General features: G+C 40.1%; 2 protein-coding genes across 4 annotated transcripts; one reads left to right on the top strand and one right to left on the bottom strand.

Annotated features, from left to right (window-relative positions):
• Window positions 1-1,636: 1,636 nt before the first annotated feature.
• lbx2 (ladybird homeobox 2) lies at window positions 1,637-4,608 on the top strand. The gene is made up of 2 exons (XM_084698956.1): window positions 1,637-2,337; window positions 2,980-4,608. The coding sequence occupies exons 1-2, from the start codon at window positions 2,013-2,015 to the stop codon at window positions 3,438-3,440; spliced, it is 786 nt and encodes a 261-aa protein (XP_084555082.1). The 5' UTR covers window positions 1,637-2,012; the 3' UTR covers window positions 3,441-4,608.
• Window positions 4,609-6,167: 1,559 nt separating this feature from the next.
• On the bottom strand, window positions 6,168-11,193 carry pcgf1 (polycomb group ring finger 1). 3 transcript variants are annotated; one of them, XM_084700945.1, is made up of 9 exons: window positions 11,053-11,193; window positions 10,152-10,257; window positions 9,643-9,795; window positions 9,438-9,509; window positions 8,919-9,024; window positions 8,654-8,696; window positions 7,402-7,488; window positions 6,786-6,866; window positions 6,168-6,343 (listed from the first exon to the last, which is right to left on the bottom strand). In XM_084700945.1, exons 1-9 carry the CDS (start codon window positions 11,191-11,193, stop codon window positions 6,293-6,295), a joined length of 840 nt encoding a protein of 279 aa, XP_084557071.1. In that variant the 3' UTR covers window positions 6,168-6,292. The 3 variants fall into 3 exon arrangements, with proteins under 3 accessions (XP_084557071.1, XP_084557072.1, XP_084557073.1); XM_084700946.1 differs by having other exon boundaries at window positions 7,402-7,485; window positions 11,053-11,184; XM_084700947.1 differs by lacking the exon at window positions 11,053-11,193 and adding an exon at window positions 10,816-10,932.

Below are 11,193 nucleotides of genomic sequence, written 5' to 3'. Positions count from 1 at the left end.
AATCAGTGTTTACGACATTAGCAGTAAAAATCGAAACTTCTGATCGCGAAGAGATCACCGTGTGTAGTAGTTTTTCCTATGCAATAAAAGACTGAGACCAAATTAAACCATAGAAGTAGCCTATGGTTTACTAACCTCGGGCTGTGTGCCAACATCAATTTTATTATCAAACTTATAGTAGACGATATGGTGAATATTTTTAGTTGCTTAATATTGGCCTACCTGATTTCAAATTCAAAATACACTGTGTACAGTCTGTATTGCACAAGGTTTTAATTCAGACTGCTGCCGGCGATATTTTCACAGTAGGTTAATACTTATAAATATTCACTATAATGTGGAGCCTACATAGCCTATAGCTTCAAAAAAAATAAAAAATAAGAAGAACCCATATAACATTAATTTAACATGTCACATTTCGTTACATGAAAAAAGCTAAACAGGAAAATAATACTTCTTGCCATGCAACATGAGTCTGTTACAAGGTCTTTAGTTATCCTAATATATAGACTTCTTATGTGTAACTATTTTTTAAGCCATTTAAGACGTGACACAAATGGCCTATTAGTAACATTAGTTTGTTAGCCAATTTAATTTTTATCAGAATAAAAACAAACGAGAAAAAGAATAAAAAGACTCGCATTAGCGTAGGTTCTGTCGTACATGATCACAAAAAGAATCCTCATCACACATCGTTCTAGAACCTACCTGCTCCTGGGTCGATGTCCAATTTGCGCCTATCCCATTCTGCCATCCATCCTACTAGCTACATGGTATAGCCCGGGCATCGGATGAATTTTAATTCTCATCATTAACAATGTGGGAAAACAAGGATTGTGACAATCCTTATGTGTCCAGTCTCTTCACCTGCGAAACGCAACACATCGCATTTGGTTTAATTCGTAGCCTCGTAACATTGTCCATTCATCGACATTATTTTCATGACAGTATCCTATAAGAAACAATCTATAACTTTAACTTAAACTCAAGACTGGATAGAAATGTTGTATTTATTGTAAGAACTGTAAATGATTTTATAAAATGCAAATCTAATGTTGAAAGGCATAATTGCATGAACAAAAGCAATAACCATTCTATTTTCACCCGATTATCTGATTTCTGAAATAAATACAAATGAAATTCTCAACAGTGGCCAGGGTTACTTCTTACATAGGCTAAGTTTCTATACAAATATGCTGCTTTATTATTATTATTGATAAAAAATGATCGTTTCGTTTTTAAATTATCTTAATTTTGTATTCACTTTTGCATGTAACAACAAAAAATAGGTAACCTAAGAATTGCCGACTATTTTATGAGCATCTAAAGCCTATTATTGTCCATGTTTAACAATTATATGTAATCCTTTAGTCAGTTTGTTTTCATAAATTTACCGTAAAGGTGTGATCCACATTCATTTATTTGTGAACATCAACTCTCCCTTTCCAATAAACAGGGACAGCAAGTGGCCAATAGAAAGAGGAGCGACAGATGCATAAACATCTCGAGCCATCTCCTTCTCCTCAAACGTCGTCAACATTGGAAACTCCTCCTATTCCCGCGTCCAATTAATTATTATGGTCTGGCCCTTTAAGACTCAGCAGCGGGTCAGCAAGTAGTGTAGTGTTTCTCTAATTGAACTTCGCCCAATCAACAATAACTCGTTAGCAGTAACTGCTTTCCTTTTCTTGTTCCTTGAGACAGCTTTTCCTTGCAGGGAATCGCCCCCGGGCAGTCCTGGTATACTTTCTAAAGATCTTCATGGAACTTCACAGAGGAACAGTCGCTCTCTTCAAGGGAATACATTTCGACTGCCTGTGAACTAGCAGACTACGCCCGAAGCATGGTTATTCTGGAGAAAACATTTCAGACAAGCTAAGTTGCAACAATCGGTAAAGGCATTATAGTGCGGGGCTCCAAGGAGAGACGAACAGAACACACACTCGTGGACGTTTATCCGACCATTTGAATGAAATAATCAACTTTTCCTGCAGTAATTCTCTCGGACTGCGATGACCTCCAGTAAAGACATGAAGGCAGGCTCCGTGTTGCAGTCCAGTGGCGACGAGCGGAGACGGGCTCCCTTAGACCAGCTCCCGCCCCCGGCCAACTCTAACAAGCCCCTGACACCGTTCAGTATCGAGGATATCCTAAATAAACCCTCGGTTAAGAAATCTGTCGCCAGTATCTGTCCTCCGAGGGCTGTGGAAAAAGTGTCCGGCTCTAACACAGTAAGGAACGGCATTACCACTCCCTCCTCACCGTTATGTGCACTGGAAGAACTGGCCAGCAAGACATTTAAAGGTCTGGAAGTCAGCGTTATCCAAGCGGCTGAAGGTAAGACAGTTTTCCTTTTACACGGGCATAATATCGATTTTATTTTACGCCACAATAATTTCCCACTCAAAGTCCATTGATAACAGCTATAGATGTTCAATAACGTACAAATACGAATTCAGTGGCGACATTTCAGTGTTGGCTTTCTTTGAACTTCAGTCAAACTTTGAATCAGCAAATCATTGGCAAAGAAATCAGATTTGTTATAAAATGTGTGAGAAATGATGTTGACTTTTGTAACCTACTTTATGGCATAAGACCTGAGGTATGCTAATTAGTGTGTCCTGTGAAATGTGATTAGGAAGAGTGTCGGTAGCCTATTGTTTATATTAGCAGTTGAATCCATGCAAAACATGTAGGCCTCTGTATGGCAATGTCAAAAATAAATCTGTTTCCTAACTACAAGTTATCCACAGTAGTTAGGAAGATAGCCTAATAAACATTACTGATTGTTATAGGCCTATGGTTTTAGAAAAACCAACAACATTTTACATTTGTTCCTTTTTGTGGTAGCCTATAAGTCTACTCTGGGTTTATTCGATAGGCCTGTTTCAGACACACTCAAATTTCCAATGCTCACTTGTGGATGCTTTCACATATTTTCTTTGACAGCATGCTAACTATTTTCGTGTTTCTTCAAAGGTCGTGAGCATGTAAACGCTTTTGGACAGAGGCAGACTTCCAAAAAGAGAAGAAAGTCCCGGACAGCTTTTACGAACCACCAGATATATGAACTTGAGAAAAGATTTTTGTACCAGAAATACCTGTCACCGGCCGACCGAGACCAGATAGCGCAGCAACTAGGGTTAACCAACGCACAGGTTATTACCTGGTTTCAAAACAGACGGGCCAAGCTCAAGAGAGACTTGGAGGAGATGAAAGCGGACGTGGAGTCACTTAAGAAAATACCTCCGCAAGCTCTTCAGAAGCTCGTGACCATGGATGACATTGACGACCCGCAGGGAAGTTCTGGGGCTATATCACCGAGTATCTCACCATCATCGCAAGGGCACCGGGCTTTCCCCCAGTCCCCTTCCTCATCCAGAGACCCAACGACAGATGAATTCTCAGAAGAGGACGAAGAAATTGAAGTGGATGATTGACATTAGGCCCGTGTTTTGAGAAAGGGCATTTTTTTCAAACTTTTGCACGGATATTGACAAAGGGAGAATTTTAACTCAATGGAAGGTTTGCTCTTTCCGCTTCTCCGTTTTAATTTATTCATAAACTGTAAAGCCTTCAAGAGGTTCGTTTTCAGTGTCACCAAATTATTTGAGGAATGGGCTACGTTTTTCTTCCAGTAGTTTATGAAAAAGGTTTTGTGGTATATGGTACAGGATCAAGACTGCAAACTTTAAGCCTAAAGCCTAATGTAAAAAATTATCATTTGGGAGAAAGTTGTGCAATTATTTTATGTATAGTTGTTCATCGTCATATTTCTAGCTGCTAAAGCACAATATCTGCCAAATATCCACCTATCCCAGGGTAGCCAGAAATCCGTAACTAGTCTACATGACGTACCCATGTAACAATTGAGAAATGTAAAATTTGAAAACATAAAAATTGGATATTAAGTTCTCAATTTAAATGTTAAGGCCAAGCCGTGGCTGCATTTATTAGAGGTTGTTTTACATATTTCATCACCATGAATGTCAAACAATTGCGATAAAAAGAGTATGAGAAAACATTTACATGCTATAAGTTATGTATATAAATTAAACACGAAAACATCACATGCGCTAATTTGATCGCATTCTATTTAATCAACATGTAAATAAAGGGTATATGATATTTCATTTTTTGTTTCCTGCAATTACATTAATGTGTCAAACGTTCATTAGAACTGCACAGATTTTTTTTTGTATTAGTGGAGTGCGGATTTGTGTGTTTTATGGAAAAATATTGGCTTGGTTAACGTCATTCATGCTGAACCCTTTCAACATTATCCTAGGCCGCTGCTCCGAAGTGCCTTGTGCTCAATTAGCAGCAGTTAAACAAGTTTTTACTCTCTCCCTCTTTCTCTCTCTCTAGAATAACAGTTGTCACAAGAAGGTTAAGACTCGGGGCTGGGCTGTGTCAAAAAAGCCTGCTTGCACTCCAGCGCCATATGGTTTATACATTGTCTTTAACACAAGCTAGTCAACATGATTGATTATGTTAACCCGCCTTTGCCGTATATAAACAGTTTTCACTGAAACGACAGCAATAATGGTAGGCTACGCATCTGCCACCCTTTGGATGCGTGTGTTGGAAGAAATCATGAATAGCAATTCGTTAGCATTAGGGTCCTAATGAATAAACCTGAAAAGGAGTCCCTTGAAATAGGAGGGTTGTCGCCTTTCTCTTGTTGCTCCACTGCGGCCTGCTTGAATATCTTTAGGTTCCTTCCTGGGCTAACACTTGTTACAAGATCAAGAATGGTATACTCGTGGGCTCTGGACAGGGGGAGGACAAGGCGCCAGGGACACAATTGATGTAATCGCGTGGAATCGTTGAGGTTGAAAAGCCTGTAGGACCAAATGTTAAGTGGTGCTATTGTGAAATGGCATCCGTGAAGTTTCTATAGGCCTCCCAGCGTACGCTCGTCCTTTTTAAAAGAAAAGTTAAGACGTGATTATAACCAGGACCAGAGGCACAATAGCTTTATTCGGGTCAAATTGGAATAATGTAATTGTTTTATTTGGTGGAAAGACCAATGGTAAAAGTTGGTAAAACCACTTCAAGGAATCTGGCATAGGCCTATGTTTTCAAAAAAAAAAAAACGACAACGTTCCGGAATAGCGGCCTATTTTTTCATAATTGTTTTATGTAGCCTACATTTTAAGCGCAAATGTGGTGCCTTACATGAACATACGAACACGAACATAGTTGCTTTAAAATCAGAGCTTAACTAGGCTAAATAAACCCAAGAAGGTACCCATACACAAGGGTACATTGGAATACCACACGCTCCAACAGAAATGTATTGGGTCGAATTTTGATATAGCCTAACCGATGAATTATACATCACAACATCAAATGCCACTTTATTTAGGCTGTATTTAAAAAGGGGTTTGTTTGTAGGCCTGCTGTCCAAAACGCAGGTGTATGTAATTGTCCTGCCTGCATATTTAATTTTGTATCGATAAGTAGCCTACTTATCTTTTGGTGCCATGCACCGTGCAAAAAAAACTAAAAACAAATGTTGCATGTAACATCGTTGCAATTACCGAGTATAAACGACAGAATTCCAAGAAAACATTTGAAGCACGTTAACGTGGCTGCAAAAACAAACACTTTCTTTGGCTCGTGGAAATATTTTGAGGATTGTTAATATTTAAGTAATTTGATATTTTACCGGCTGGTGATGTTGGCCTGAGTCCAAAGGAAAAACTAAATTTGTAGTTATTTTTGGTATAGCGCACATACACGTCCGCTGATTAATCTGGTTCTGTATATAAAAACATTCTTGTAACTGCTGGGTCTTGATTTTAGACCAGAACCTTGGATTTATGCTGCTCAGGAGAATACCAAGTCTGCCACCTAGTGTTGCATAGCTGTTTGCTCACCAGTGTGTAGATAAAATCAATGTGTTTACCAATCAATAAAATAAAATTAATATTTAGATTGAAGTCCCAATAGGTTTCATTAACAATGCTGTGAAGGTTGCCATGTGTCAGTGTCTATGTCTAACAGTTATTACACATTACTTGATCAATCTTGATTTAGCTTCAGATCCTTTCAAAACCTCCAGTTTTAAAAGCTTCAACCATGTTTCCTCCTCCAAACAACAAAGCCACACTTATGGCATCTTGACACCAAGCCTATTATTTAATTAAATAACCCAAAAGTGCATTTTCCACAGATTTATTTTCAAAAATACAAAACAGCAAAATAAGTATGTGTACACAAACACTATTAAAATAGAATATGTATTATACAAAATATATACAGCTGCCGTTGGAGAGGGGAAGTTCTATCTTGTCCTTTTCTCCTTGATATTGTAGTGAAGGACCAGCGGTTGAGCCTAAGGAGAGATACTTTGTTTACAAAAGATCAACACAGAAATGGACACAGAAATGGATTACATTTGTACACAAAGCTAAATGAGGAAAAATAGGCCTAAAACTACTTAAAACAGCAAAGGCAAGATAAAAAACAAGAATAAAAAGCAGTAAGCAAACTAGCAAAGACCGTTTATTTAATTGGCACCCTTTTAAAGCTTTTCTTAATGTCTGGAATTATATCTTATATTTGTTTTCTTGTTCCAGTAAGTGCTAAATGTAAAGTTAAAGAGAAATATGTACTGACTTAATTTATAACACTACACATTCCTATCTAAACTAAAACTCAAATGTTCTGTCTCTGCCTAGCAGATTTGTCTAAATTAACCTTCAAGTGGAAAAAGCTGCTTCAAGTGTTCAGGAATTCAGTATGAAATGTTTTGGCTCCATATGAGAGCGGCCTACCTTGCCAAACCAGTGAGACAGCCACAAACGCTTCATAGTCATGTGATCTGGGAGGGACTCGTTGTTGAACAACATCTGGACCTGGAGAAGAGAAACAGACAATGTGTCAGTCTGGTACCGGAGATGTGGTAATTTTTGTACTGTATTTCAGATATTATTCTAGCACCATGCCTAAAAGCTGAGGTTATTATTGTAGTGCCTGGTAACTATAGACTGTTCCTCAACTCAGCCCAACAAAATACTGTTAGAACTTAACTTCTGATCCTGAATTTTCTGCTGTGCTGTACTTTCTAGTGGCAGTTTCTCTGTGTTACTATGGATACATGTGACAGAGTGATGGATGGAAATGACCACTGGTCCTTTCAGAGACAGTGAGTTATGGTCTATCTGCCACATATACCTACTGAAGTTCACGCAGAGCTACAGTGTGGATATATAATGTACTTGTAAATTACTGGACAGGGAAGGGTAAATCCTGACCAGGTGGATTGAAAAATTAAGATTGCGGGTATCGTTTTATAGAGATTTTAGCGGTTTGATCCCATTATCATCATACACTTTACTTCAGTCACATCAGTGTGTGTATTTGCAATGTTGGATAAGCGACAAAGTTTACCTGGTGCTTTTCTACATTTAGTCGATGACACAGCACTTTCCGAAGGTGTCTCACCTCCGCACGGACTGAACAGCGAACAAACTTCTGCTGCAGAGATCAAAACAACCACATCAACACACTCATTTCAAATTATGTGCTTTTGGAACCCTTTTACACTAGGAACCATTGGGGGAAATTATGATTCTAATCAAAAAGAATGCGTAATACAAGTTTGTGCTCGTTTGTAATTTGTTTGACACTGACAACTGCTAGCAGCCCCGGTTAAAACATTTGTCCAGGGGAGAACTGAACTGCTGGTTGGATAGGATTATTATTTTTTGGCTGAGTGAGTACGTCTCATGTAGTGCTCTGCAGAGTCTAGTTTACTGTGTAGCCTATAATTATAAATGTAATTCAAGTAATTGACAATTTATTTCCCCCTAATGTCACACTATGACCTAAGCAACCAGGATGAGGCTGCGGTCGTCCCTAGCGGGGGTGCCAAGGTGCTCGCAGCTGCAAGCAGCGTGCTGGGACTGGGGGATGGTAACACGCTACCCAACGCACACTTAAGTTCTGATCAAACAACACTGAGGTGCTGCTACGTGGCTTTGGGACAAAAAATGTAATGTCAAAACTATATGTGTGCCTGTGCCTGGTTTACCGAGGAAAGAAACGGTGGTTGTGCTTTCTAATGAATTCTATATGAAATAGGCCTACTGTATACACACACAGCTAGTTAGCTGAGGAACAAAATAGGAAATCCCTCCAATACACACACACACATAAATGACAACGAGTTATAACTTGTCATATACTGCAAATACATTTGCTTGCAAAATAACACGGTGAAAGTCACATCCTTTCACATCCTAACTGAAAGATAGAGTTATGTTGTGTTATCCAACTAGCCATTCAGAAATTTAAGAAAACAAATACTTTTAAAATTGGGATTTCATGATTGGTCTGCAAGCGCCATACAATATTTTTAATTTGTTTGTTTAAGGGGGGCATAACAAATCTGAATGGGTCATGGCTGCCCCAGCCCGCCCTCTCCTCAGAACCAGCCCTGACTGAAAGGAACCCTACATCCTTCTCTTCCTACTCCCTGGAAGACAATGACTGTCTGACAAAACCATGGTGTAGAGCCCCCCCTGCTGGCCCACAAAGGCACTGCCACTGGAGATGCCTGCCTGTCTTCGCACAGACAATAACTTAACAGGTAGGCTTGCCTCTACAAGCCAAAAATGTATTTTGAGAACATATGACTTACCTGAAGGGTAAGTTTTGTCTTATCTTTTCCAGAGAGCGCTGAACTGTATTGAGGACAAAGAAAAGAAGATTCAGCTTTGAAAAGGCGGATGCGTATAGCTCAGTGGTAGAGCATGGGGCTGAGTATATCAGTAAAAAAGCATTTGACTGCAGATCAAGAAGTTGCAGGTTAAATTCCTTTACATCGCTTCTCATACAAGCATCTCCTCAATGAATACATATTACTAAAAGAGCAGTGATGTTTTGACAGCATTGGGAGAACAAACCTTTGTCTCTCTAAACACAGTGAGACTTGCTCGTCGTATCTGTAGAAGTGGGCTTTAGAGTGGTCAAAGCAGGTGAAAGGAAGCCCTGCTGAGTCTGGTATCGAGTCTGGAAAGTAAAACAAGGACTTTGTGAGGATTTCCGACTCACCCAACAGGCCTGCATGACAATGTTTCAATCACATTCAATTGCAGAGTAAAATATGAATGGAGTACGTACTGCATGTGTAAGGGATTTAAAAAAAAATTCTGTCATGTATGACACATTTCAATCCTTGATCCACAAATGTTCTATACAAATGTAGTGTACATTTAGTCATTTAGCAGACGCTCTTATCCAGAGCGACTTACAGGGACATTCCCCCGAGACAAGTAGGGTGAAGTGCCTTGCCCAAGGACACAGTCATTTTCCATGGCTGGGAATCAAACCGGCAACCTTCTGATTAATAGCCTGATTCCCTAACCGCTCAGCCATCTGACCCCCTGTAAAATAATATGAGTAATGAGAGCCAGCCAGCTTACCTTCTCCTGAGGGATGAACCACTCTCTCAATCCCTCGCGACTGATAGAACTCCTTTATTCTTTTATCTTCACCTGGTGAAGAATCATAAAAACATGCTTTGGTACCTTGGTTTGGTCGTTTTGTCTTTTAAGATACGCGACTCAACCCCTCCAGCAACACCAATATCATCTCAGCAGTACCAAGGAGAACACAGGCTAGACTCACTCTCTTGCAGACCGGGGACCAGTTTGTAGACAATGTCTTGCATCACTCTATCCAGTTTGAGGTTGAGTAAAGGCTGCGTTTCATGGATTTTTATATTGCACATCGGACAGTACTTGCTGGTTTGGAGGTACTTCACAATGCAGCTTTTACAGACTGAAACAGAAACACATATACAGGTATGGGTACAGATGAGACGGTGAGTTTAAGATCAAGAGGTTCAAGTTCAAATCCCCCTTTTTGTTGCTTTGGGATGAAATCTCCTGCTAAATGCACACATTTTCAGGCAATGCTTTTTAAAAATCAGTACGGGGTCTATAAAACTTGGACAACATTAAACTAAACCCATTATTGGATGCCGCTTATGACAGCTGTCCAACATTGTACGCAACTGTTTTCGTACTGTTAAATGACAAACGGACCAACTCACACCAACCGATGAATAACAACGCAGCACTCTAGTGCGCATGCTGGTTGCCATGAAGGAAATAATGTGACAGCATTAAACTTACAAGTATGTAAACACTCGGTAATAGTTGTGGCATCGATGAAGTATCCGGCACACAGATAGCATACAATATGCTCGTTTAGGTCTTTGATCTTCAACTTGACTTCCTCCTGCAAAAAAATCAGATATTCGATTAAAACGTATTACCCAATGCTTGAAGTACGCGCACGGTGGGCGTGCCCTGCAACTAAAATATCGAAAACCTGGCAAAAGAAAAAATGTCACAATCCTGAGCCCCCACAAAAGCTGAACGTGATCCTGTGCGTCTGCCCAACTAATTACGGTTTGAGAAGTCGTGTACATAGTTGTAGCACGCACGGGCACGTCAACGATAACTTATTTATTGCCATCAGCCAACTTGCCACCTGACTTCGATTACCGGGAAAACGCTTAAAGGGTAGCCTAAGCAACAACCCAGAACTTGTTAAAACCGTGCAGAAGCGCTGCATGGGAGACAGTAGTCTACAGCTGGAAAGAAACCACCTGCGCAATTAGCTAACATTAGCTAGCTGGCAAGCTACACAGCTGTGGAGCTAACGTCGCTTTTCACAGTCAAACATCTAATCTAAGCGTATTTTTGCTCAGTGTAAACAGCCGTACACGTGGAGTTGTACAGTAAAGTAAAACAATACACAGGTAGAGTAACATTTGAGATAAATAGACGGTACATTGTTCGCACGCGGGACCTTGCGATGTAGTGAACAACAACACGGGTGGACTCTCCCACTCACGCCTGCGCACACATTGGCTATTACTGCGCTCTCCATCATTTCTCCGATAAGGAGATGAACGGATTGTCGCTGCTGCTTTCCTTAAACACCCGAATCCAGGCAGCCCTGGAACCCTCAAACAATTCCTATAGGCCGCGTCGTATACAGGAGGTCCCAAATAAAAACAACACTTGCCTCATTTCTTAACGGGTCGAGCTTATATACAGACTGAAGTTGATTTCTTAGCCGCATAGCTATCGCCATTGGACCTTGTTCCGCCATCTTTGGAAAATCTGCTTTCTTCCGGGTATCAGAGAGCATGTTCAGCACAACCAT

The sequence above is a fragment of the Hypomesus nipponensis genome, chromosome 1 (assembly GCF_054491055.1).
Source record: "Hypomesus nipponensis isolate SF chromosome 1, ASM5449105v1, whole genome shotgun sequence".
Lineage (NCBI taxonomy): Eukaryota > Metazoa > Chordata > Actinopteri > Osmeriformes > Osmeridae > Hypomesus > Hypomesus nipponensis.
The sequence above is the reverse complement of the archived record's forward strand: the minus strand, read 5'-3'. Positions and strand labels throughout refer to the sequence as shown.

Bases quoted from the DNA above. Each gene is read 5' to 3' on its own strand.
- lbx2 (XM_084698956.1), top strand. From the start codon at position 2,013: ATGACCTCCAGTAAAGACATGAAGGCAGGCTCCGTGTTGCAGTCCAGT. The intron at 2,338-2,979 runs GTAAGACAGTTT...GTTTCTTCAAAG, and splicing joins CGTTATCCAAGCGGCTGAAG to GTCGTGAGCATGTAAACGCT.
- pcgf1 (XM_084700945.1), bottom strand. From the start codon at position 11,193: ATGGTTGTGCTGAACATGCTCTCTGATACCCGGAAGAAAGCAGATTTT. The intron at 9,510-9,642 runs GTGAGTCTAGCC...ATTCTTCACCAG, and splicing joins GGTCCCCGGTCTGCAAGAGA to GTGAAGATAAAAGAATAAAG. The intron at 6,867-7,401 runs GTAAACTTTGTC...TCTCTTCTCCAG, and splicing joins TAAATGTAGAAAAGCACCAG to GTCCAGATGTTGTTCAACAA.